This window comes from Gekko japonicus, unplaced genomic scaffold, assembly GCF_001447785.1.
Source record: "Gekko japonicus isolate JY-2015 unplaced genomic scaffold, Gekko_japonicus_V1.1 scaffold487, whole genome shotgun sequence".
Lineage (NCBI taxonomy): Eukaryota > Metazoa > Chordata > Lepidosauria > Squamata > Gekkonidae > Gekko > Gekko japonicus.
This window is the reverse complement of record NW_015177021.1, coordinates 713,479-739,670: the sequence shown is the minus strand read 5'-3', so window position 1 is coordinate 739,670 and position 26,192 is coordinate 713,479. Positions and strand designations below refer to the sequence as shown.

The 26,192-nt window shown below is 45.9% G+C and overlaps 1 protein-coding gene and 1 pseudogene across 1 annotated transcript; one reads left to right on the top strand and one right to left on the bottom strand.

The window, feature by feature from the left end:
- Nucleotides 1-309: 309 nt before the first annotated feature.
- SAXO1 (stabilizer of axonemal microtubules 1) lies at nucleotides 310-19,432 on the bottom strand. The gene is made up of 3 exons (XM_015427774.1): nucleotides 19,263-19,432; nucleotides 12,667-12,869; nucleotides 310-1,247 (listed from the first exon to the last, which is right to left on the bottom strand). Exons 1-3 carry the CDS (start codon nucleotides 19,283-19,285, stop codon nucleotides 310-312), a joined length of 1,164 nt encoding a protein of 387 aa, XP_015283260.1. The 5' UTR covers nucleotides 19,286-19,432.
- LOC107124336 lies at nucleotides 9,637-10,004 on the top strand (annotated as a pseudogene).
- Nucleotides 19,433-26,192: the final 6,760 nt, after the last annotated feature.

The window sequence follows — 26,192 nt, the reverse complement described above, 5'->3', positions numbered from 1 at the left end:
GTCATCTAGTCCAACCCCCTGCACAAGGCAGGAAATTCACAAGTACCTCCCCTTTTAATGAAGCAGTCAGGGAAGAGGAATGAAAATACTCATTCTTCATGTGTTAGTCATTTATTCAGCTTTACCAGAAGGTGTTAGTCCCAAACAAATGGTTTTTATATTGATAGGATTCATCAAGAAATAAAAATCAACTTTTAATGCAGGTTAAAAAGATCTGTCTCCTAATGCTAGTTCTTCGGAGCCTCTTTGTTTTCGTCCCCCGTGAGAAAGGCTGCCTCTGCAAACTGTCGTCTTTGAATTTGAGGGACATCAGGACTTGGCCACAGAAGAAGGACGGAACCGTCTGTGGCCATCTCTATCAACCTTTTCAAATACATAACCAGGTGGCTCTTTGAAAGCAGCAGGGCACATGACAGGTTTCTTTGGGGTATAGCTTGTGGCATAGGTGGTTTCCTGGGAAAATGGGGCCTGTGGCTTAGGGCCAGGTGCACGGGGCCTGAAGCTTTTAGTGACAGAAAATGGGTGAGGCACATAATGGGTTTGAAAAGTGGTCAGTGTGTCCATGGGTTCAACTGGCAACGTGATAGTCGATTTAGGGAGAATGGCATTTGGTTTTGCGTAGTGCCAAGGCTGGTAATCATCTTTCATAGTGGATCTGTGGTCGAAAGGATCTGTACTTTTTTGAACACAGGTCAAAGGTTTACATGATGTTGCTGGCCGGCCATGAGGATTTCCATAATGAATCTGTGCAGATGTCTTGAGGTCCATCTTGATCTTGGGTGGTGTGTAGACTTCGCGTTTTCTGGTAAAGAAAGTAGCTGCTGGCCAAGTTTGAAACTTTTCCCGAAATTCAGTAGTACCAACAAAGGGATTGTCTTGCTCTGGCAATTTATACGGTGGCTTAAAAGATTTAGCAGGCTGTCCTGCCAGCCCTTTGTAAGACAGATTGTGTGTGGTGAGACCATCAAATGGGACATCACTGGGCTTGAATGGCACAGGTTCGTGAACATGGCGTTTTGCCAAAGGATGTGACACATAATTCAACTTGTAGTTTGTCATATCTTCCAAGGGAATCTTGGAGAGGTGGGGTGCCTGAAAAGGCTTGCAGCTCTTGGTAACAACTGGACCCTTGTAGGGATAAGCATCCTGGACAGTGGTCCGGTGATCAAATTTTACATCTGGGGGATGGTAAGTAGTATCTGGCTTAATCATGTCCCTTTTGGGCTGATTCCATGCCACGTAATCACCTAAAAAGTAAGAAGACCAACACAAGATGTAAATTGCATCTAACATTTGTTTATAAAAAGGCAGATACGTTTGCACATTCATATTCACTACTTCTACCTTACTTCTAACTAACACAGTTTAAACAAATGTGAACAGGAAGAATGAATGCAGCCATGGTTATTGGAGAGATGACAACCATCCGTTGTATATGGGAAATGTTGCAGTCATCAGCATTTATTTGTTTATTTATTCAATTTATACCCCATCCTCCCCGCTGAAGCAGGCTCAGAGTGGCTTACATAAAAAGATTAAGACACATAAATAACAATTATAAATCAATTGTAAAACAATCATAAAACAATCCAACTATCGTAAAGTACCAGTAACAGTAGGTCTAATGCTAATAGCATTGCTTAAAGATGGTGGAAACAAGCCTGACAGCATATCCAGATGGTCTGTATTGATGGTCAACTCGTCTTGATCTATTTATTTATGGGGCAGGTGCAGGCTGTTGATGGTTATACCAAGGATTATTTATGCAATATGATAATGGAATAATTATGGGATGAATTCAGAATAAGATCACTAAAAAACATATGTTTATTTATTCTAAATGTATTTTATTTTTACTTTTATTTTATATATCCTTCAGTTTTGGGAGCTGTAAAACATTATTTTCGTATCATGATAAAATTATAAACAAAACTTTTTTCCCCAAAAGCAGATATTTCCTAAGTACAGTAGGCAGAAGAAAGATATATGGAGGAAGTTGAGCTCTGGGAGACCAGCTGAGCTCTGAGCAGGAGCAGGAGAGAGAGCTGTGAGAGAGGTGAGTGGGTTTCTTTTACTTGCTTTCAGCTGAGAGAATTCAGCTAAGGATATTTTGTGGGAAAACTGTGTTTAGCAGTGTGTGGAAGCACTTAGAGTTCTTGCAGAGTCCTGGCTGATTGAGTGTGGGAGAGGAACGGGCATTGTTTGACTGGGATTGCCTGTAATTGAGAGGAAGTGGAAGGGGCATTGTTTTGCCTGTGATTGAGTGCCTGGGTGAATTTGAATTTGAATAGCTGCTGCCTGACCTCTGCTGGGGGAGGCCTCTATTTAAGGAAGCACCTTGGCAGAGGCACGAGCCTCTGGCACGAGCCGAAGGGTGAGCTAAAGGGCTCTTTGCCTGTGGCTCTTAGCCTAGGGACTCTTAGACTAGGGGCGCTGTAAGAAGCCCAAAAAGAGCCAGAAAGACAAGGCCCTAGGCTCTTTGTCTTTCCCGTAAAATAATTTGACTTGATAACAAAACCCACATAAATACCAAGGGTTTAAAAGGGGGATTATATTTATTTATTTTAAAAGAATTATGAAGCCAGAATGCCAGCAGGGGGTTGGGGGCTATCCAGTGTTTTGCACGGAGTGTCACATGTATGACTATCTGCCCACTGGGCAGAAGTCTTGGGTGTGTCCTCGGTGCAAGGAGCTCCTGGTTCTCAGGGAACGTGTGTGCTCCCTTGAGGCCAAGGTGGCTGACCTGGAGAAGCAGAGACAGTCAGCTAGGCACACAGAAAAGACTCTCGGGGACTTGTTAGCTTCGTCCCACTCTGGATCTGGCAGCCCCGCTGCTGTCAGGGAGCATGAGGGTCTAGGGGAAACAGGGCACCATGCTGAGGATAAGGGGAATGTGCCCTCAGAAGGGACCTCTTCCCCAGCTGGTGAGCGGCTCTCCTTTTGCACCAAGGAACCATCCCTGAGCAGGGTGGGAGGGGGGCTCTTGGTAGTGGGTGATTCGATCCTTAGGCAGGTAGACAGCTGGGTGGCGAACCCGCGTACTGACCGTATGGTGACTTGCCTGCCTGGTGCGAAGGTAGCGGACATTACGCGTGTTTTAGATAGGCTGGTAGATAGTGCTGGGGAGGAGCCAGTGGTCGTGGTGCATGTCGGCACCAACGATGTGGGGAAATGCAGTCGTGAGGTCCTGGAGGAGAAATTTAGGCTGCTGGGCAGGAAACTTAGGTCCAGGACCTCCAAGGTAGCCTTCTCAGAAGTGTTACCTGTTCCACGCGCAGGGCCGGAGAGACAGGCAGAGATCAGGAGTCTCAATGCGTGGATGAGACGATGGTGTAGGGGGGAAGGGTTCAGGTTTGTTAGGCACTGGGATACTTTTTGGAACAAGAGGGAGCTGTACAGGCGAGACGGTCTCCACTTGTCCCGAGAAGGAACCAGGCTGCTGGCACTTAAAATCAAAAAGGTGGCAGAGCAGCTTTTAAACTGAATATTGGGGGAAAGCCGACAGGAGATGAAAAGTCTCTGGTTCGGGTTGGCTCATCTGAGAGAGGTGAGGGGGTACCGGTTGCTTTTCTACAGGGAGGTGGATTGAAATTGTCCACAGAGGCCATGGCTGGTGACATGGACTGCCGGACAACGACTCGAGATAGCAAGAGGAAGGATGCAGGCTTAACTTGTAAGGGAAATTACAGCTGTTTCTATACAAATGCTAGAAGTGTCCGAGGTAAAATCGGGGAGTTGGAGTGCTTGGTGTCGGAGGGAAAAATAGACATTGTGGGTATTTCTGAAACTTGGTGGGATGAGGAAAATCAGTGGGACACAGTGATTCCCGGTTATATATTATATCGGAAGGATAGGGGGGGAAGGGTTGGAGGTGGGGTAGCTCTGTATGTCAGAGAGGGTATAAAGTCTAGAAAGATTGAGAGGCTAAGTGAATTGGATTCGCTTCTGGAAGTTCTATGGGTTGAAATAGGGGGGCCAAAAGGAAACTTAACACTGGGAGTTTGTTATCGCCCACCAGATCAAAAGATAGAGGAGGATTATAAAATGATGAATGCCTTAAAGATAGCAACTAGACAAAAACACTGTGTAATAATAGGTGATTTTAACTACCCACACATTGATTGGGTCAATATGTGTTCTAGTCGGGAAAAAGAGATTGAGTTTCTAGACACTCTAAATGACTGTGCTATGGAGCAGATGGTCACGGAACCTACCAGGGGAGAGGCGATCCTTGATTTGGTCCTAAGTAACACTCAAGACCTGGTGAGAGATGTAAAAGTGATTGCACCGCTTGGAAACAGTGATCATAATGTTGTTGAGTTCATCATTTGTACAAATAGAGAATTGGCCAAAAAGACTCACACAACCATTTTTAACTTTAAAAGGGGTAATTTCTCTGATATGAGGGGACACGTGGGGAGGAAACTGAAAGGAAAAGTAGAAAGGGTCAAAACAATTGGGGAAGCTTGGGATCTATTTAAAACTACGATCCTAGAAGCTCAAAAAATATATATTCCGCAGGTTAGGAAAGGCACAAACAGGTATAGGAAAAAGCCTGCATGGTTAACAAACAGAGTAATGGAGGCTGTAAAAAGTAAAAAGAATTCCTTTAAGCAGTGGAAAGCTAGTCACAGTGAGGCTGATAAAACGGAACACAGGCTATGGCAAATAAAATGCAAGTCTGAGGTCAGGCAGGCAAAAAGGGAATATGAGGAGCATATAGCAAAAAACGTAAAAACCAACAATAAAACTTTCTTCAAATACATTAGAAACAGGAAACCAGCCAGGGAGGCAGTGGGGCCCTTGGACGACCAAGGGGTAAAAGGAGTATTGAAGGATGATAGGGAAATGGCTGAGAAGCTAAATGCATTTTTTGCCTCCGTCTTCACTGTGGAAGATGAGAAGTGCTTGCCCACTCCAGAACCACTGATTTCAGGAGGGGTGTTGGAAGACCTGAGTCAGATTGAGGTGATGAGAGAGGAGGTCCTAAAACTGATAGACAACTTAAAAACTGAAAAATCACCAGGCCCAGATGGCATACATCCGAGAGTTCTGAAAGAACTCAAATGTGAACTTGTAGATCTCCTGACAAAGATATGTAATCTTTCCTTAAAATCTGCCTCCATTCCTGAGGATTGGAAGGTAGCTAATGTCACTCCCATCTTTAAAAAGGGTTCCAGAGGAGATCCGGGAAATTACAGGCCAGTCAGTCTGACGTCGATACCGGGTAAATTGGTGGAAACCATTATTAAGGAAAGAATTAGTAGGCACATAGATGAACAAAACCTATTGAGGCAGACTCAGCACGGTTTCTGTAAGGGAAGATCTTGTCTCACTAACCTGTTAGTGTTCTTTGAGGGGGTGAACAAACATGTGGACAAGGGGGATCCAATAGATATTATTTACCTTGACTTCCAGAAAGCTTTTGATAAAGTTCCTCATCAAAGGCTCCTAAGTAAGCTCAAAAATCATGGGATAGAAGGACAAGTCCTTTTATGGATCAAAAACTGGCTAGTTCATAGAAAACAGAGAGTGAGTGTAGGTGGGCAATTTTCTCAGTGGAGGGTGGTAAGCAGTGGGGTACCGCAGGGATCAGTACTTGGTCCACTGCTTTTTAACTTGTTCATTAATGATTTGGAGATGGGAGTAAGCAGTGAAGTGGCTAAATTTGCGGATGATACAAAGTTGTTCAGGGTGGTGAAAACCAGTGAGGATTGTGAGGCACTCCAAGGGGATCTGTCAAGGATGGGCGAGTGGGCGTCAACATGGCAAATGGGGTTCAATGTGGCCAAGTGCAAGGTGATGCACATTGGAGCCAAAAATCCTAAATATAAATACACATTGATGGGGTCTGAACTGGCAGAGACTGAGCAAGAGAGAGATCTTGGAGTTGTAGTGGATAACTCACTGAAAATGTCGAGACAGTGTGTGACTGCAATAAAGAAGGCCAATGCTATGCTGGGGATTATTAGGAAGGGTATTGAAAACAGATCAGCCAATATAATAATGCCCCTATATAAATCAATGGTGAGACCTCATTTGGAATACTGTGTGCAGTTCTGGGCACCACACCTTAAAAAGGATATTATAGCTTTGGAGAAAGTGCAGAAAAGGGCAACTCGAATGATAAAAGGGTTGGAACACTTTCCCTATGAGGAAAGGTTAAAGCGCTTAGGGCTCTTTAGCTTGGAGAAAAGACGACTGAGGGGTGACATGATCGAGGTTTATAAGATTATGCATGGGAAAGAGCAGGTAGAGAAAGAGGTACTTTTCTCCCTTTCTCACAATACAAGAACTCGTGGGCACTCCATGAAACTGCAGAGCGGTCGGGTTAGAACGGATAAAAGGAAGTACTTCTTCACCCAAAGAGTGATTAACACATGGAATTCACTGCCACAGGAAGTGGTGGGTGCTACAAGCATGGACGGCTTCAAAAGGGAATTAGATAAGCATATGGAGCAGAGGTCCATCGGTGGCTATTAGCCACAAGGTATAGCTAGGGGCTCTGGGCAAGTGATGCTCTGTCTTGGTGCTTGGGGGGGGTCAACAGGGGGAGGGCTTCTAATGTCCTGGCCCCACTGCTGGACCTCCTGATGGCACTGGTATTTCTGGCCACTGTGTGACACAGAGTGTTGGACTGGATGGGCCTTTGGCCTGATCCAACATTGGCGTCTCTTATGTTCTTATGTTCTTATGAAGTATGTTCCTTCCATTTTACCAAAGGAAGAAAGGAAAGCACAAGTTTGGTGTAGTGGTTAAGTACACGGACTCTAATCTGGGAGAACCAGGTTTGATTCTCCACTCCTCCACTTGCACCTGCTGGATGACCTTGCCCAAGACGTAGTTATGGCACAGCTGTTCTTGAAAAAGAGCAGTTTCTGCCAGAGCTCTCTCAGCCCCACCTACCTCACAGGGTGTCTGTTGTGGGGAGGGGAAGGGAAAGGAGATCGTAAGCCGCTCTGAGACTCCTTCAGGTAGTGAAGGGCGGGGTATAAATCCAATATCTTCTCCTTCAAGTAAGTCAAGGGGTGACAACTCAGGGAGAACCACACATATACACAGGACTATCATAGACAACAGCACCTCCGTATTAAACTCTTCCCCTCCATGACACCTTACCCTCTGTACATTGGTTGCTACCTGACAGGGTGTGACTTCCCATTTCACTCTCATTGCTGCCATGAATGCAAAAGCACTCACAGCCACAATAGAACTTCTGCACGGGGATTTCCTTTGTGTTCTCCTCTTTGCCATTTTATCCTACCTCACTTCTGGTGGGGTTTTTTTTGCCAGTTCTTAACTCAGTAGTAGGAATATCTGTGGAGTGTTGGGGGGGGGGGTTTCCAAATAGTAAAAAGCCCACCAGTGATGGGAGAAGGGAGATGGTGGGCACAAGGAGAAATGGGGAGGAAATGGGGCTGAATGTGGATGAGAAGAAGCAGGAATCCACACCTTCCTGTTCAGAACTCTCCCCAAACCCACTTTTGAATATGAACCAGCCATTCGAGATTGGTCCTGCTCTTGTTGCAGCCATTATGTGGCCCAATCCGGGGTCGTTTCGTAGAAAAAGAGCTAGGGGAACTCATTAGCATAACTCATTAGCATATGCCACACATCCTGACATCACCGGAAGTGTGTCATAAGGCCACACCCCCCGCCGCCAATGGTCCCGGCCGCCGCCGCCGGCCTTGCAGCTCCACTGCCGAGCCCCATGAGGGGCCCGGCGGTGGACCTGCAAGGCCGGCGGGAGTGTAAGGAAGCCCCACGAAGGCCCTCCCTGGCCCCAGGCAGGCAGGGGTGGGAAGAGGCAGGGAGGAAGCAACTTACCCTCCCTCTTCTCCTGCCTCCTCCTGGCTGAATGAGGGCCAGAAGCGGGGCGGCCGGAAGCAGGGGGCGGGGCTTCGTCATGTGCCCCACCCCCCATACCTCACCCGGGGGAACTGCGATCCCCCATGATCCCCCCCGAAATGACCTCTGGGCCCAATACTTACTCTTTCTTACCATTTCTAAAAGTTTTTGCAAAGTTGGAGACTTTTGCTCTAATCTAACATCCTCTTTTGGACAGTGGCCTACAGGTTTTTCCTGAGGGGGCTCATGAGGAATGCAACAACCTCCCCTCACCCTGTTGTCTCTCCCACAGTATCTGGTATGAGGAGAGCTATTACCTCTGGACTGGAAGGTTCCACAGCTATCATGGCTCACAACTGTTGACAAAATTTGTCTAATCCTTTTTAAAGCCTTCTGAGTTGGTGGCCAGTATATCTTGTAGTAGTAAATTTCATATGTTAATGATGTGTTATGTGAAATACTACTTCTTTTCATTTGTCCTGGCACAGTGCAAATGATGGATTGTGCTGAGTCTGGCACATAACCCTACACAACATTGTACCTCTTTTTCCCCTCTGTGGTACTGATTCCCACATCCACTTCTGATTGTGTGGAAAACAGCTGAAACAGTAACGGGAAATGTCACCATCTGGATGCAACATCTGCTTCAGAACCGAGATCTGAACCTGCTTCTTACCAGTATGGCAGACAGACCACTGAAATGCAGAGCATCTCACCTGAGAGTCAAAGTTTAATAGCTACTACACGTAATAAGGGATTAGGATTAGTTGGGAAGGAAATCAGGGACATGTGTTGAAAGGGATCATGGGAAAATAATATGATGAATTAAGTGAGAATGTACTTCACCGTTTATGGTTGCTTCTTATATAGGGTCTTAATGTAAGCATGGGGTAGACTCCTAAGGCTTACCTTTCAGCTATGCCTTACTAGGCCATCAAAACCATATTGAACTTAAGATCCCTTTCAGAGTTTGCCATTATTTTGCAATAATCTGTCTCAGGGAGTTCACTGATACGGCCGTTTTGTACAACATTAGAAAGATGACAAATGCTTCCACATGTCTTCCATTTCGTTTTTTATAAACTCCACACATTTGGAGCTCTCCTAGGTATTATGAATATATTTTACTTAGCTGGAGCCAACCGTGCTACTATCCCCCATTGAAATCTGTTACAATTTTATTGAAACTTTCATTCTTTGCTGGTAGATATTAATGGCTTCCCATGTATCACCATCTTGAAAAAATTAGGAAATATGGGAGGGAACCAAGGATACAAACCACATGTTACATAGTTCAGGCCAATCTTGGCAAAACCAAACAAAATGACTCTAAAATTAGATTATCTACCTCTAGATAGACATGAATGTATCTGGGAGACAATTAGAACACTGAAACAATACATTGAGTCACATTACAGAGCTGTAGGACTTTGATTGTGAGACGTGATAACATCACCTACAGCTACATTGTCCTGCTGGGTTCTCTGGCCTCTCAGGGCCTTTCCAAGTGACTTTTAAAAATAACCTAAACTTCTTTCTTCACATTACAGTTTTCCTAGCCCTGATCCAGAATGACTAGTGCAATAATCCATCCCTCACATCGTGAGAGTACCTACACACTGTATTTTGCATGTGGGTCTGTCTCAGTGCATCTGATCCTGGCTTGATGTGTGACTGGAGTTATGGCCTCTCTGTTTCCCAAGAAACAACCAAACTTTAGCAAGGGATTGTCCAGACTGCAGTGGGGCCTCAACTAGACATGAAGTGGGAGCGGGAGCGGGACTCTGGTCCGGAGAGATGCTGTGGTCCGTCGCGAGGAGCGCCTGGGGCCTCTCTGCCCGTAGCATTCAACGTACAGTGTCAAGACAAGCTCACCATAAACATGAACCTGATTTTCATGACAAATACGGCAACATCATTCTGCTTGGTGAAGCTGTGCTTTGTGCTTCTGTTTGGTCTTATGCCATAACACAAATTTGGATTGTGTGGAATTTGTCTCCTGTTGGGCAAGTAACCCCAAAGGACTGGAGAGAGAAATAGAAATGTCTTCATATATCTGTCTTTGAAATATTGGGAGCAACCATGAACTGGTCTGAATTTTCATTGGAACACACTTCTGCCAGGCCTGTAATAGCACAGTTCATTGTATTGCCACCTGAGATGTAATAAATATATTTCAAAAAAAAAAAAACTAGACATGAAGTGGGTCATGACCAATATGTCATTTCACATCCACCAGTTTACATGTAAAGCAGCAGTGGGTGGTGTCTTTAACAGCTGAAGGCATTCATGGCATAGGAATGCAGAGAAGTAGCTGGAGCACTAGACTGCAGGAAAGTGTAAAATTATGTGCCCCTCTCCCTTATGTTCTTCTTGCTGATCAAGTAAGGCATTCTGCCTATCACATTTTATATGTGAAAGGGGGGTGGGGAGAGAGAAATACATGAAAAGATCCAGTTGTCCACCACCCTTGGCCACCTCTGATGCCATATCAAAGACCTACAGTTACTCAATCCCTGGGCACTGGAAAGAAAGACTGTGTTCACCAAAATCTTATCAGGATTTCATTGGTCATCTGGCAAAAACAAGCAAGCAACAATATGTTGGTTAGATGCTGTCCCAAGAGCAGTATCTGCTATCATCAACCCTTCCCATCTGTAAAGAAGGCTCCCTCAGGTCATAGACAGGCCACCAACTGCGGAACAGCAGGGAAGAAGCCAAGGTCAGTTTTTAAGTACTTCTCTGTTATTCTGAATGGATAAAATTTATGTATCTTGTAGACACAGTTTATCTCTGGCCTGAAAGTAATGTAACAGCTTAGGGATAGTCATAATTACCATGGCTGGGGAGAATTTAGGAAGTTGGCTAGGCCTGCTTGTAAAATCTAGCTACATTCACATAATTGTCACTTTCGTAAATGAGATCAGAAGGAAGTGAATTGCAGGGCTGACAATGGTGAATACACAATTTAAACAGGGGATCGGTGGTTCTCAGACTGTGTCCTGTGGAACTGATGGGACATTCTTCAAAATAGGGTCAGTAATGGCTGCACACATAATTCCTGACATTGGATTTGGAAACAGCACAATCACAACTCCCAACTAATGGCTGCCTCACACAGGATCTGGTTGTTCATCCACTGCATGATGCATGTGTGATAAATGCAGGTCCCACCAACACAGCACAGTGTAGATGTCTCCTCCTTTCTGCCTGGTAAAGCAGAATGGAATCTGCATCCCAATTTACTTCCATTATGTGTGGCATTAACTGGACACAGCACCTTATTATGTACATCTAGCTACATGTCACTGTTCTGAGGAACAATAGTTGTGCAGACATTATCTCTGATTCCCTTAAGATATTTGCCATTCACCTCTATTGAGGAAGAAGGATAAACATATGTGGATCTTTACACTGAAGTAAATGGGAAAACCTGTTCCTACAGAAGCTCCACGCGTGCTCTGTAGTGGAATTGTGACTCTGATAAGAGGCATATCATTGACCAATCAGAAAAGAGATCCAGCTTTGTTACAGTCCTTCATATTGATAAAATATACGGCTGTTAACGAATGAATCAACACAATATGGAACAAGAACTTGGGACCAATTATTAGATAGAGATAGCCATTTGTGGATCATGGCAAAAAAAAAGAGTTGAAAATGACAACCACATGTGACTGAGCTGCATTTTATTAGAGCTCTTGAAACCCCAACAAAGGCTGCTCTAAACATTGCTGATAAAGATTTACATATGGTACATGCACGGAGAATTTAAGCAGAAAATATGGAAGACAAATTCCCCTACTGGTGTGATTCCACATGTTTGAAATAGCTGAAAGCAATGGTATGTTTCCCATTAACTTCAATGGAGCCGTGCTCTCCTGACTTTCCTATATGACAAGGGTTTGATTTTGTGTCTTTTTGACCATTGTATTTATCAGGGTTAATACAAGGCCTTTTTAGTCACAGTAAAATCCCTTTCCTCAAATGGTGTTCTGCATACAAACGTAAGACTTAAAACCTGCTCACCACACGTGTCTTCCCCCGTGCATGTAGCTGTACGTATTTCTGGTAACAGCAAAAGTGCTATGCAGATGCTGCAGGCTGAAAAGGGACTTTTCAATATTACGTACAGCAGAGGTCTCCAACTCGATGCCTGTGGGTGCCATGGATGTCAGTGCCTGAGCAACAACTTACTCAGACTGAGACAATAAACAGCTTTGAAGACAGGGGTGGAACTCTATCGATCCATGCTAAATTGGTAGTTGTAGTACCACCTTTTGGCCATCCGCAGTGATGGAGCTGAACTGCAAGAGAGAACAAGCCAGCAGCTGTCTTCACTGGTAAGTTGCTGGGGTCGTGCTAGTCCTGTAGGGTTGCCAATTTCCAGGTGGGGCTGGAGATCTCTTGCTATTACAACTGACCTCCAGCTGGCAGAGATCAGATCCCCTGGAGGAAAGGGCTGATTCGGAGGGTGCAGTCTATGGCAATGTACCCTGGTGAGGTCCTTCCCCTCCCCAAACCCTGCTCTCCCTAGGCTAGAGTCCCTGATTCATGGCCTCTGGTGTCTTACAAGTCCTACCTATTCCAGTCTCCAAAGAGGTGCTTTAACAAGCCTTCCATGGGAAATGGGGGCAATAAAAATCATTAGCCTTGGCTATAAATACACCCTGTTCTTTCTTGTCTATCAAACTTTACAGGGTTTTTTAATGTTTTTATTCTATCAGGAACCTGCCAAGAAACCACAAGTAATGTCCAAAGCTGGCTTTGCTCTTATACAAAGATGTTTGAAAGAAGTTCATCATATTCAGCGTGTACCTTTGTATGTAGGTATTGTGGTCATCTTCTCATCAGAGGCATAGTTTTGTTCCTTGGGCAAACAAGGAGCCACCCGGTTAATGGGGTAACTGTTGTAGTCCTGCTTGTAAGTGGACAGTGTGTCCATATTTTCATTATTCCTGACATATTGGTCTGGAGGTCTCAGTTTTATAGGTTTCACGTCATGAGGGACGTAATCTCTCCTGTGAAAAACAACATCAATATGTCTCATTAGCGGCTATCTGGGAAGGAGACAGTTGAGGCACAAAAAGATGTATTAATGTAGGGGATACAAGAAGTGTTTTCTGAAAGAAAGAGGTCATCTAGATGGTAAAGGCTGGCCAACAAGAACGAATGCAGGAACTTCTTCATAGCAGCGCCTATTGGCCCAAATTACTGTAGTCATTTTACATTCCCCTGATGAAGAACTAATTGCTCAGAACACACTGGGATCTACATAGATTGGATTAAATAATTTGCTAATTTGACTTGTTTTATCCTGTTATCTGGTACTGCCCTTGGTGGTATGCTTTAGTAAAATCAGGGCTTTTTTTGTAGAAAAAGCCCAGCAGGAACTCATTAGCATAATAGGCCACACCCAGCAGCAGAAACTCATTAGCATATCAGGTCACACCCCATGCCTTCCCTTGGCTTGCTTGGGCGCCAGCAGGGGTCGTTTCGTACAAAAAGAGCTAGGGGAACTCATTAGCATAACTCATTAGCATATGCCACACCCCCTGACATCACCAGAAGTGTGTCATAAGGCCACACCCCCTGACATCACCGGAAGTGTGTCATAAGGCCACACACCCCGCCCCCAATGGTCCCGGCCGCTGCCGCCGGCCTTGCAGCTCCACTGCCGAGCCCCATGAGGGGCCCGGCGGTGGACCTGCAAGGCCGGCGGGAGTGCAAGGAAGCTCTGCGAAGGCCCTCCCTGGCCCCAGGCAGGAAGCAGGGGGCGGGGCTTCGTCATGTGCCCCGCCCCCTGGTACCTCACCCGGGGGAACTGTGTTCCCCCGCGTTCCCCCCCAAAATGACCTCTGGGCGCCAGCCAGAACTCCGTTCCTTTGCGTTCCTGCCCAAAAATAGCCCTGCGTAAAAGAAACTCACAAACCTTGTCTGGAGGATTATATATTACTGTCATCAGTTTAGATGAATCTTTAGAGTGTTTCTCCCCCTAAGAGTTTACAGCATACATTCTGATTGAGGGGGAAACAATATGAGAGAACAGGGAAAAGAGGAAAGGGGAGATATGAAGACCAAGGCAGTGCTCTGAACATTCTTCACGTTTCATGGCTTCATTTCAAGGGCTCCAGGATTCTGCACACCAAAATAGGCCAGCTACTATTCATTAGCTCAGTTTGGGATGTGCAATGCACTGAAAAACTGGGAATACACAAAAAGCCAGAAGGCTGGCACCAATTTTCATTTGCTGGACACTTGGTAGTGATAGGCATTTCCATATTCTTATCAAGCTGAAGGATGCCAAACCACAGTAGATAAGCATTGTTAATCTTAGATATGGATTTTTTTTTGCCATCAAAGTACAGCTGATTTATGGTGACCCTGTGGGGTTTTCAAGGCAGGAGACGTTCAGAGGTGGTTTGCCATTGCCTGCCTCCATGTCATGACCCTGGTATTCCTTGGAGGTCTCCCATCCAAATACTAGCCAGGACCGACCCTGCTTAGCTTAAGTTCTGAGATCTGCTGAGATCGGGCTTAGCCAGGGCTATCCAAGTCAGGGCAACATGGATCTAGCACTTTTATAAACTCTTGAAATAATTGAGATTCTCGCCTTTCGGAAGCACTGCTGTATTGTTGACCAGCATTGCCGAAAAAGGCAAGAGCCTTATCCATGCTGTTGTGGCTTCTTTCTTTTTTAAAGTCTGCTTTGTAGCTCCTGATTCTCCTGGGGAAGCAGAGCTGGCTAAACAAAGGGTTTGTTGCAGGTGGGGAGGAAGGAGGAAGGGGGCAGAGTATGTGAAGAGACATTACATGCTATTCTGATTACCAGTCAAGTAGGCCAAGGAGAAAAGAGTGGCAGAATGTTTACAGCCAGGCCCTTGCGTCTGGGGAGCTTCATGGGAACTTTCAATGCCCTTAGAGGTGCATGGAATGTGACTTGAACTGCAGCAGCTCAGATCTCACTGTATTGGTGCTGCTTAAGTAATGCCTTGGCATAAGGTGTTGTGCTTTTTTTTAGTTAGTTAGTAGTGAATTGTTTTGGTTCTTGCTTGCAGAGTTTAATAAATAAGAGCTTCCTAGCTCCACAGCCAGTGTCACAAGGACATCATTTCAGATTCTAGTTGGTGGGATATAAGATTCAGTAAAGGTAAAGGTAACGGTTCCCTTGCTCGAAAGCCAGTCGAATCCGACTCTAGGGTTGCGGTGCTCATCTCCATTTCAAAGCCGAAGAGCCAGCGCTGTCCAAAGACGTTTCCGTGGTCATGTGGCCGGCATGATTAAACACCAAGGCGCACAGAACACTGTTACCTTCCCACCGAAGTGGTACCTATATATCTACTTGCAATTTCTTGCTTTCGAACTGCTATGTTGGCAGGAGCTGGAACTAGAGACGGGAGCTCACTCCGTCATGCGGCACCCGGGACTCGAACTGCTGAACTACTGACTTTCCACAGCCTGCAGTTCAGCATCTTAACCACCTGAGCCACCGCAGCAGAGCAAGGTTCAAATGTCTGCTGTTGGTATTAAACTTTTTTAAAAAAATCCACATCCTTTAAGGACAGGGTGCTTTTGGGATGCAGAGCTAGTAAATAGAGCCATCTGTGTTATATGACAATAGTTTACTGGGTGTGTAGAACCAGTGATGGAGTTGGCAAAGGTTGTTTATATAACGTTCTGGAAATATTAAATGTGCATAGGTGGAGATTGGGGTCACAGTGGTAAGCTCAACCCTGATCTGCACCCATTCCCTCTAAGGTGCACAGAAGCCCCACGTGTATGCAAGTGTACAAGCATGGGGCTCTTTTTAAGTTGCCACCTGGTTTGGAGAATGTTCTGTCCCCTTAATAGAGCCTTAATGGGATGTTATTTACCAGGTTGTGTTATTTACTAGGAATGAGCACGAATGGGTAAACCCAGTTTGGGTTAGCAAACCAGCGGTTTCTGAACCAGTTCCCGAACCAGGTTCACAAACTGGCCATGTTCGCGAACCAAACCAGAAAGGGGGGTAACCCCCATGGTCCTAGAGGCCTCAAAATCAGGGTGCATCTACAGTGGACTATTATTGGGTTAGCCACCAAGTTTGGTGAGGATTGGACTTGGGGGGCCTGAGCAATGGACTCCCCAAACAAGGTGAGAGCTCCAAACAAGGTGCCCCAGGAAACTGCTTTTCAGGGACATTTTTGGCACTGATGTGGGAGTGCATAGAACTGAACTTGGATGAGCTACAGGTGTCAAACTCATGGAGACCCTCTTTGGGGGCACCCACAACATGCCAGGCAAGTTATGTGCAAATTGGATTGGGGCCCCCGAGTTATGGACCCCCAAACAAGGTGCCTCCTGGAAAGTGCTGCAGGGAGACGTGAGGCGCAGGTTCTGAAGTGCACAGCGCCAACTCTGGCTGAGATAGACACATCAGACTCATGAAGCCCCTCCCCAGGATGCTCCCCGACACGCCCTACAAATTACATATGGATTGGATCTTGGGGGCTGAGTTGCAGACCCCCCCCCACGAGGTACCCCCTAGAAAAGTGCCTCTCGGGTACCTATCTGGTGCGGGTTCAGGAGTGTATGGAATAGGTCTGAGACAAGCGAGACACATCAAACTCAGGGCGTACCTCCCCAGGATGGCCCCACACATGCCCTGCCAGTTACAAGTGAGTTGGAGTTGGGGGGCAAATTACAGACACCCAAAGAAGGTACACCCAGGAAACTGAGTTCTGGGAAGATGTCAGGCATGTTTGGGAGTGTCCCCCGGGCCCTCTCCACTGACAGGATGGAGGCCAGCCCACATGGGCCCAGGAGATACCTGTATGCTTGCTTTTGTAATGGAGAGGAGTAAGGGACCCCAGACAGTAACTCTGGAATCAGGCAGGCACCCACAGAGACCAGACCCAAAGGAGAAGGGGGGTGAAGTTTGAAATGAAGAAGGCCATGGCTTTTTTTTTTTTAAAGAGGTGCCAGAACTCTCAAGAGGGAAATTAATGTTTCAACCTGTATGCTGAAAACTCAGGAACTTTTAAATATTTTTTAAAAGAATTTTGTTGAAGAGGTTCCAGAACTCTGTTCCGGCACATTCCCCCAGAAAAAAAGCCCTGAGGAGGGCCAAGGGACCCCAGGCAATAAGTCTGGAACCAGGCAGGCAAACCACCACAGAAGTAGGGTTGTGTTTAAAATGAAGATGAGCAAGGGACCCCAGACAGCCACTCTGGAACCAGGCAGGCACCCACACAGATCAGCCCCAAAGGAGAAGGGGGGTGAGGCTTGAAACAGAGGGGAGTCATAGGAAGGGCCCCCATTTCGTAACTCTGGAACCAGGCAGGCAACTCCCCCCCCCCAGGAGCAGTGGGGTGGCGTTTGAAATGAGGAGAAGGGACCCCAGGCATTAACTGACACCCCCCCCCAAAAAAGCACCCCGAAAACAGAAATATGCAAAGAGAAATCCCTCCACTGCAACCCAAAGGAGGGAGGAGTGAAATGAAAACAAAAAGGAAGGGAAAGCTGAGAGCAGCAAACTCCTGCTAAACCAAAATACATCCCACGTGAAAGAAGAATTCAATCCCGATCTTCCCACCCTTTGCGCCAAGAAAACAAAAGAAAATGAATACTGGTTCAGAAGAACCCAGGGCAAAGCTAAGCTCCCCCAGCCCCTGACTATTCGGCTCCATTATACCCTATGGGGATGCTATAGAGTTTTCCCCTCAAATGGCTGTGGCCCCGCCCCCAGCGTGCCCGGCGTCGTCACGTCACCTCTGGCTGACGTGCACGCCGGGGTGGAGTTTCCCCCGGGGCCCTATTCCGCGGCGGTGGAAATCGGGCCTCCAAAGCGGGGGGAAATCCGCCCCCCGGGGGGACTTGGCAGCCCTAATCTCTAATCAATGAGAAGGGAACTCTGCTACTAGCTGGCAGCATTGCCTGTCAAGCTTTTAGGGTCCGTATTCATGTTTCCAGGGCTGGAAAACATCACCACCACCACCCCACACACACACTGTTACCTAGTCAGTCAGGCCAGACTTTCTTGGAGGCTTCCAGTTTCCTAGCTGCTCTGAGCTGCTCCCAAAAGCTTGGAATTTTTTCCAACAAACACATGATCCTCGAGTCATGACTCGTGAGCCTCAAACCAGGCAAAATTCATCCTGAACTTTGGCTCGTTAAACGGTTTGTGCCCATCCCTATTATTTACCACCATGCCATGAAAAGTTTCAACTGTCCTTTTCTACTCATTTCACATCTGCTCATCGTTTAAGGAAAGGATGCTTTTGAGACGCAGAGCTAGTACATAGATCCATTTGTTTCATATAACATTAGTTTCTGAGTGTGTAGAACCAAAGGGACAGAACATTTCCCTTCAGGCTACTTGGCAGCCTTTAGGAATCCTACTTTCTACGATCCTTACGTGAATCCCTGCTGGGAGAAAGGTAGCTTAAAATGCCATGCATGATGGCACTGTGACAGCAGGGGTGTTGTCCTCCAGGTGTTTATCAGTTTGTAATTGGAAGTCCCAAGGAATCTTTGTTTCATCATTCTCTATGATTTTGTCTGGTTTGTGCTCCCATGAATTTCTGGCTGATGGTAAGCCATAGTTCTTGCAAAGATTTCAGTGCAACGTAGCTGCAACTCTATCTTTACGTTCCTTATAGTCAGTTTGAGCAATTGTACTGCAGGCACTGACCATGTGTTCAACCGTTTCATCCTTTGCCTTGCATGCATGGATAAATAAATAAACAAAGGAGTCTATGTGTAGGACCTATGTACACATCACAATGAATGCATATGTCAGAGGATGAGGTTATGATGACTGTGATCATGTTCCCTTCCTATGCACTTTCAGTGTCCCCAGAATATCACATGGAAAGGGTTATATATTGGGTTGCCATGCCCAGCGTGGCAACCAGTGGGAGACAGGAGGGAGCAGGGAACCAGGGAGCAGCCATCAGGTTTTTCTGAGAAGTGACATCAGTCCTCTTTAAGAATGACCAAAATCATAGAGTTTCCACTGATTCCTAGAGTGGCGTGATATCACTTCCAGGTTTTCCCAGGAGTGAGTCTCACTGTTGCTGATGGTGATTTCTTAAAAAACAAATTCTTTCTCCCTGCAGCCACTGGAGTGCTGGTGGACACATAGCAACCTAGCAATAGATGCTCCTGAAGATTAACAATGCGTAGCCCATAACATGGAAAGGAACAGAGATCACCATTCTGTACTCTTCCTGCTACCCACCAAGAACACAGTTAGGGGTCTAGCCATTCACCCAGAGGACATGCCAGATAACAGATCCCACAGCTTTTTCTCACTTAATCCCCCAAGATTCCCACACAAAGGTGACTTCACCTGAGGCCTGCCCCCCTGATTACAAGGCATTCATACTGGCACTGTGCAGCCCACAGTTCTCTCTCTGTTTCCATTTTCTTACCTGGCAGTTGATATGCCTTCCATGGGCACTGGCTGCTTAACATAGTCTGTTTTGGGCTTACATGATTCCCTGGGTTGAATGCTGCCGTAAAGGGGGTATTTTTCTGCATACTCAGAAAGGAGGCACGGCTTCTCGGTCTGCTCATAGGGCCTTGTTGGGAGATGCGGGCAATGGTGGTATCTATGGAAGGAAGGAAAGACAGAGGTTAGCTGTAAACAAGACCAGCTCTTCCTGTCCCTGTTTGCCAGGGATAATCTTCGTTGTGGTTACATGCCCCTGGCAAGGCATGGTCCCTATTTTGTCTCCATTTTCGCCATTTTGGAGTTGCTTTGTTCAAAGAAGTTGTTACTGTGAGTTGCTCGGGTTTTATTCTCCAAGGTTGATCCCTCTCTTCAGGGTTTCTGAAAGTGACATTTCTAAGGAATGGGTGGGGGATGCAGTTTCTGTCTTGTGCGAGGGTTGCCAGCTCTGGGTTGGGAAATTCCTGGAGATTTGGCAGCAGAAGGCTAGGGAGGGACCTCAGCAGGGCATAATGCCATAGATGGCGGGGTTCGGGGAGAGGAGGGACACCAGCATGGTCAGGGTTTTGTTTGTAGGAAAAGCCCAGCAGGAACTCATTAGCATATTAGGCCACACACCCATGGCTTCCCTTGGCTTGCCCTTGCAGCTGCGAGCTTGCAGCTGCGGGGAGCCCGGGCAAGCCGGCCCTTGAAGGGAAGGGAAGGGAATTTTAACTGCCTTCCCTTGGCTTGCCCGGCATTGTACCCCACTGAGCTCCCCCCTCTGTTCTCCCAAGTCTCCACCCCCAGCATCAGCCCAGTCTCACATTTCCTGATCCAATGCCAGAGACCAGGACTGAGATGAATGAAGCAAATAGTTCTTCTGGACATGTGTAGAGGGCTTTCTCGACAACTCCGATTTACAACAGCCAGCCTTTTTTGACTGGCGGGTAAGACCTCCAAGTCAAGGAGTGCAGCTTCCTGTCAGGTATGCAGCTCACTGTTTTCCAGTTGTAAAATTAAAACATGGGAAATTGTGATTGAAGGAATCACTTGTGCAGTTTTAAAGGCAGGAGCCTCAGGAAAGCTGCAAATGAACTATACTTCTTCAGATCTCAAGGAATGTCTGCAGTTTTGAGCCCAGAAATAAATCTGGCCTTCCTGTATTAAATTCAACAGCCCGTGCTATTGACCTTCCTCTTTGTGCAGAAATCCCAGCCCTCTTTCACAATATAATTCTGGAATGTCTCCAAACGACATCAGTGGGAATAATGTGGAACGTTCCTGGAGGAGAGAAGTATTTGGCCTTGGCCTCCTGAGTTTGGCTTAATTCACAAAACAATGCACACGCATTATATTCCGTTCACTGGAAGCTGCATCATGACACTCCTTGCATTTTAAAGCTTCAGAACAAAATACAGGGGAGTGGCTGATGGGAACTCATCCTTGTTTGAGCTCTACCTTCAACTCTTGTTGTGGGAGTGAAGCTTTTAAAGGAACAATTTGGCTCTTTTGGTTGCAAAGTTATAAGGGGAAAGGTACTGCACATTTCTCATCATATCAACTCCACACTCCAAAGAGCTCAAGGCTTACAGTTTTTAAAAAGCTCAAACTAGGAGATTGTTGCAAAAGATTTATTATAACACTATAGTACTATAGTGATATTTGTTAAAAAGCCTGGGGAAAAATCCTCCACTGGCATGAGGAAGTGGCAGCCATGGGGGGCTGATGCAAGAAAAGTGAGAGGAAAACGTGTGTGACTGTTTGGTTGCCAAAAAGAACCGTACAGAGAATCATCTCTGTACAGAAGCAGCCCATTGTTCACGGGTCGTTCTTAGCACACTGACCTGGGAACCACTGGATGCAGGCCAGACTTTTCCCCGTGACAATCTGGCTTAGCAAATTAACACCTTGAAATCAGTGTGTTTTTATTATTTATTTATTTGCTGTTTGTTTCATTAAGCTTCTATACTGCTCTCCCCATGAACGTGTTTAATACTGGTTGAATTATGCCGAGAGAGAGAGAGAGAATCAATTTGCTATCAAAATCACAGGAACAGGGCTATTATTAAAGCAACAATAATTCGAATCAATGTACAAACTATCTAGGGTTGCCACCAAGATAAGGAATACACTGTGAAACCATATAATGGTCTTGGTGTGACTAGATGAAGACTAGATGAAGTATGTTGTCTTTCCTATCCCCTTTGAAACATTGTTAGTCCCTTGTCTAAAAGTGTAACTGTAAATCACTTTGAGCCCACTTGTGGGGAAAACGATTAATAAATTGAAAGCATCATCATTATTATTAATATTATTATTATTATTACATACATTGCATCCTAGGGTTGTCAGCTTTCTTCTATCTGCTGGCAACCACCCAGAGCTTTGGGGGCAGGGCAGGGTGATGTCACTTGCAGTTACGTATCCAAAAGTGACATCACGGCAGCACTCTAGGAATTTCCCAGCTCTCTATGGTAAAAATACAACCGGGAAATTCCCACAGCATTATTCCTTATAATCCTGAGAGATTCCCCAGGCCCCACTAGGAGGCTGGCAACCCTGCACACAGAAATTCAGTGTTATAAAATAAAGCTTGGTCAACTTCATTCATAGGACTTTATCCAGTGAACAAGATTTTACAAAATAATCATTCATTTCTTACAGGTCTATCAATAACCCTATGAAATCACAAAAATAATTTTTAAGTTGCTTCACAGGTCATAAAATGGGTATCTTTTGATTGCTTGGCCGTAAACTATGTAACACAACCATCTGTTTAGCTGAGGGGCGCCAACCTTTCCATCACACGCCAACCCACCACAGCCAACTTCCCAGTTCCTAAAGTCAGGATTCCTTGATTCTTGTCAAGCAACTGGTTTCCACTGACTTAGTCAGCTAATATGTTGTACTGAAGCTGTGATGGAAACAGGCCAGATTTACCTTGTAGCGTGGCAGGTTGATATTAAGCGTAGATACATATATTGATAGTAAAAGACGCATTCCTAAAAACACCCACAGAACAAAGAAGATAAGTAGCTGCTGCTATCAAGCCACACCACAGTGAGAATCTTCAAGCCATCTATTTATGTCATTATAAAGGAACTTCTGTAGTTAAAAGTGTTGCTGTGGTGTGTTGTATATCTTCACACAGTTTTACGGTGTGACATTAACATCCCCCTGGGGCTGACGCTGCGGAAGATTTGCTGGCTCAAACACATGCCACACCAAGTTGAAATAAGCCTTTCTGTAACACCTAGAGATGCAGAAGGTTCTTTATGATTCGTGCATGATGGTGTGGGTGAAAGACCATTCGTTTCATGAGCTGAATGTGATGAGTGCTAGCCTGCTTAATTTATGAAGCTTGACTTAACATTGTTGAAATCATATCCCGCCCGCCCCCCGTAATTAAAACTGAATGGGATGGATTGCTCTGTGCTCTGTCAGATTCTTGGCTCAAATTGTCAACTGGTGTGACTAGATGAAGTATCACTGGCTTCAACTGCACAAGCAAAGAATGGCCACATGTGTAAGGTTCACCTGCTTCCTTAAACACTCGGCCCTCTATGCATTGTGGAGGGGCAGGGATGGGGTCTCAGGAGCACCCACACCTGGAACCAGTATCTTGCGTGAGCTGGGCAAAGCACAGTCCTAAGGCTTTGGCCTCACTATTCAAGGGTGTCATGAATATGTCTGAACGGAACCAATGACAAGGAAATTAAAAGCCATGGAGTATTAGGATTTCTCTATGGTGTATGCACATCCTTGGAAGTACATTTATTTATTTAGGCATTTTTACCCTACCTTTTCCCCCCATGGGGCCTAAAGTGGCTTTTAAAAATACCAAAATATAATTTCAATAAACAAAATACTGTTGGAAGTTTAATTTTTAACTGGCTTTTTTTTTTTTTGGTAGCTCTGTTTTTCCTTTATTCATCCTACTGGCTTGTGATGTTTTATTTGGTTTTTTGATGTGTGTGATTTGTTCGACTGACTTGTTTCATTGTCCGAGTTGGTTCTGCTTTATTGTTTCATTTGCGAAGCCACCTTGAACAGCTCTGAAGAGGCAGCATAAAAATTTCTTAAATAAACGAGCCAACAGGATGCAAAATCTCTTCTTTCAGGAAAAGAAACGTTATGCTCACAAGACATTGCTTAAAGAACCCAATCCAGAATAGCAGCCGTATTAATCAAGATCTCCAACACTCTCTGTCAGCAATCCAAGGTACTCCGGTCCGGCACGGTCGCCCAAGACCAGGCTCCACGGGCAAAGAGTTGAGCAGGGAGAAAACAAGATGGCAAATGCCTCTCCCTCCCATGCCAAAGTCTGGGCAGCAAAGTCTCTCAACCAGCTAGCTGAAGCTGATGATGATGAGATCACTTAAGACACTCCACATCTCTTGTCTAGCAGGGGGCTGCGGAACACAAGCCCTAGGCCAGTGGTGGGCGAACCTATGGCAATGGGTGCCAGAGGTGGCACTCAGAGCCCTCTCTGTGGGCACGCATGCCATCGCCCCAGACCATCATTAAAGTGTCGAATTCTCTGCCAAATAGTTTTAAGTAAATGAAAGCATTTGGGATTGCTTTCCTTACTTTGTTTGGATCATCTTAAGTTAATGTATGAGTTGTTTTAAAACCTCAGTATTCAGGTTAAATTGCGTGTTGGCACTTTGCAATAAATAAGTGGGTTTTGAGTCACAGATTGGGCACTCGGTCTCTAAAACGTTTGCCATCACTGCCATAGGCTAAGTGTCAGAGCCCCCAAAGAGGTGGGGAAGATGCTCACCCAGCTGTCTCAGACGTCTGGCTACGTATTCCAATTCTCTCCATTCCTCATAAATGCATAATTTGTGTACACATATTGAGGAAGCTGCGGGTGGGTTATAGCTCATGTACACGCAAAAAGAGATAATCTCTTTGCTGATCTCCCCTTTCAACTGAAGCCTTTGCACCATACCAACTACTGGCTACAGAGGGTCATCCAGGAATGACTTTCCAGGAGGCATAAAGTTCTATGGTGGAAAGTGGGAGCAGGATACTCCAACCCCCAGTACATACGAAGAACCCTACCCACAACCTTGGGGTCTGAATCACGAATAAAGACTACAGGAAAGAAAGTTGTTTAAAGTTTTCATGTATTTAACAGCCTTATCAGAGAGAGCAGCAGCCCTGTAGCTGGGATTTTTTTATGAGGGGGCCTTGGGGGGGCCCTGCAAGCTAATTAAATTGGGGGGAACTTCCCTCCTCCCCAGCAAGGGCTGCCCTTCCCTGTACAGTGTCTGATTCCCTCCCTCCCCAAGGAGCCCCAGTGCCCCTTCCTGCGTCACCGGACCAGGTGCAGGCTGACTTCCACCCTCAGCTTCCTCCTGGGGCCGGGAGAGGTGGGCTGTGCAGTGGCTGGGCTGGCTACAAAGCTGCAGCATGTGGGCAAATTGGTGCGCCCACTTGCCTCTTCATCTTGCCTGGCTGGGCTTACCTGCTTCTGGCAGGTCGGTACTCACTGCCTCTGCTGCTTGTGTTGTCCTCGTCCTCCCTGCTGACAGGCAATCGGGGGGGGGAGCCAAGGCTCAGGGAGGGAGGCCCATAAAACCACTAGGGGCCAGCCCCATGGGCCCCGTGGTAGCTACGGGCCTGGAGAGCAGTCTCTCATTTGTCAGCTGGCAACAGAGAGAACTACTTCAGCGGATGGGAGGTCCGTGGACAGCTCTTTGTTTCTCATCCTTACTGTAACCACTGGAAAGGCTCAGTGCCTCGCTAGGTATTGAGAAGTCTCATGCTTGTTGATAGATGACATTGTATTTTCACAGCGGAGCCAATAGCAGCTCCATCTCAGTTTGAAGATGTGAAACCTATTTGGGGTGGGAAGGCTGGAGCTGCTTCTCTCTGCCCATGGTGGTGCTCATGAGCACAAATCTGGGAGGCACAACACCCCAAACCACACATCAGGTACAAAGTCCTCAGGTGAGGCTTTCTAACATGTAGCAAAGCCTTTGGCTGCCTGCCACAAGGGAAGTGCTAGCCTTCACATCTCTGTTTTGCGTTGACGCAACGTTGATGTTCCTCAGCTGCCCTGGGTGGAAAGGCAAGGCTGCAAATCTAGCTGGAGGAAACCTCCCAAGCTAGTTTTCCAGCAAGGAATGAATATGGAGAAGCACACTGAAACTGACTCACTGCCCTTTTCAACTTTCCGTTCTGGCAGCTTGGAAACAATGGAGGCTACACTTGGCAATTCTATTGCAATACGCAGATGATAGCTTAAAGAGATAATGCAAGGAGGAAAAAGCATACATGTGCAACGCATCAAGATGTTTCATATAAGAATATTGACTGCAGTGATAACATTTAAAAAGTGAAAACACATTGCAAATAAAGGCAGATGGAAATGACAATACTTTTCTTGCCGGTAGTGGAAGGTTTTGAAATAAAATGTAAAGGTGCCATTAAAGAAAAAACTTCTCTTTAGGGAATGCAGAAGTTTGAAGTCTCTACGCTTATGACTATACAAGAGACTTTCATCCAAAATCTTTACAAGGTTAGCTGCAATTCCCACAAAGCTCAGAAACCTTTTCTAAATGCCATGGCTGTATGGTGCACTCTGGATGAATGTGAAAACACAGGCCAGCACTTACATGCACAGATGAATATAAATTGACCATGAAAAACGGTATTCTTCCACACACAATCAGTATAACAGATCCCAAACCCTCTGTGGTGATTTGTATGTATGTGGGGGTCACTTTTAATTGTATTTGGCCCACACCTTGGCTACATTACCACCATGAGGAGAATTCAGTCTTTTCCATTTCTACAGGTTACCTTTGTTTGTTTTCCTCTCCCAGTATTTCCCCAAACCTTAACATACACTTATTTACCCCTGGCAGTTTGGTTTCAGCTAGGCATAGGATAAATAGAAACTGAGACCAAAGGATAA

Coding starts and splice junctions, on each gene's coding strand:
- SAXO1 (XM_015427774.1), bottom strand. CDS start 19,285: ATGGAAGGCATATCAACTGCCAG. Junction 12,870..19,262: donor GAAGGCATATCAACTGCCAG/GTAAGAAAATGG, acceptor TGTTTTTCACAG/GAGAGATTACGTCCCTCATG. Junction 1,248..12,666: donor CACAATACCTACATACAAAG/GTACACGCTGAA, acceptor CTTACTTTTTAG/GTGATTACGTGGCATGGAAT.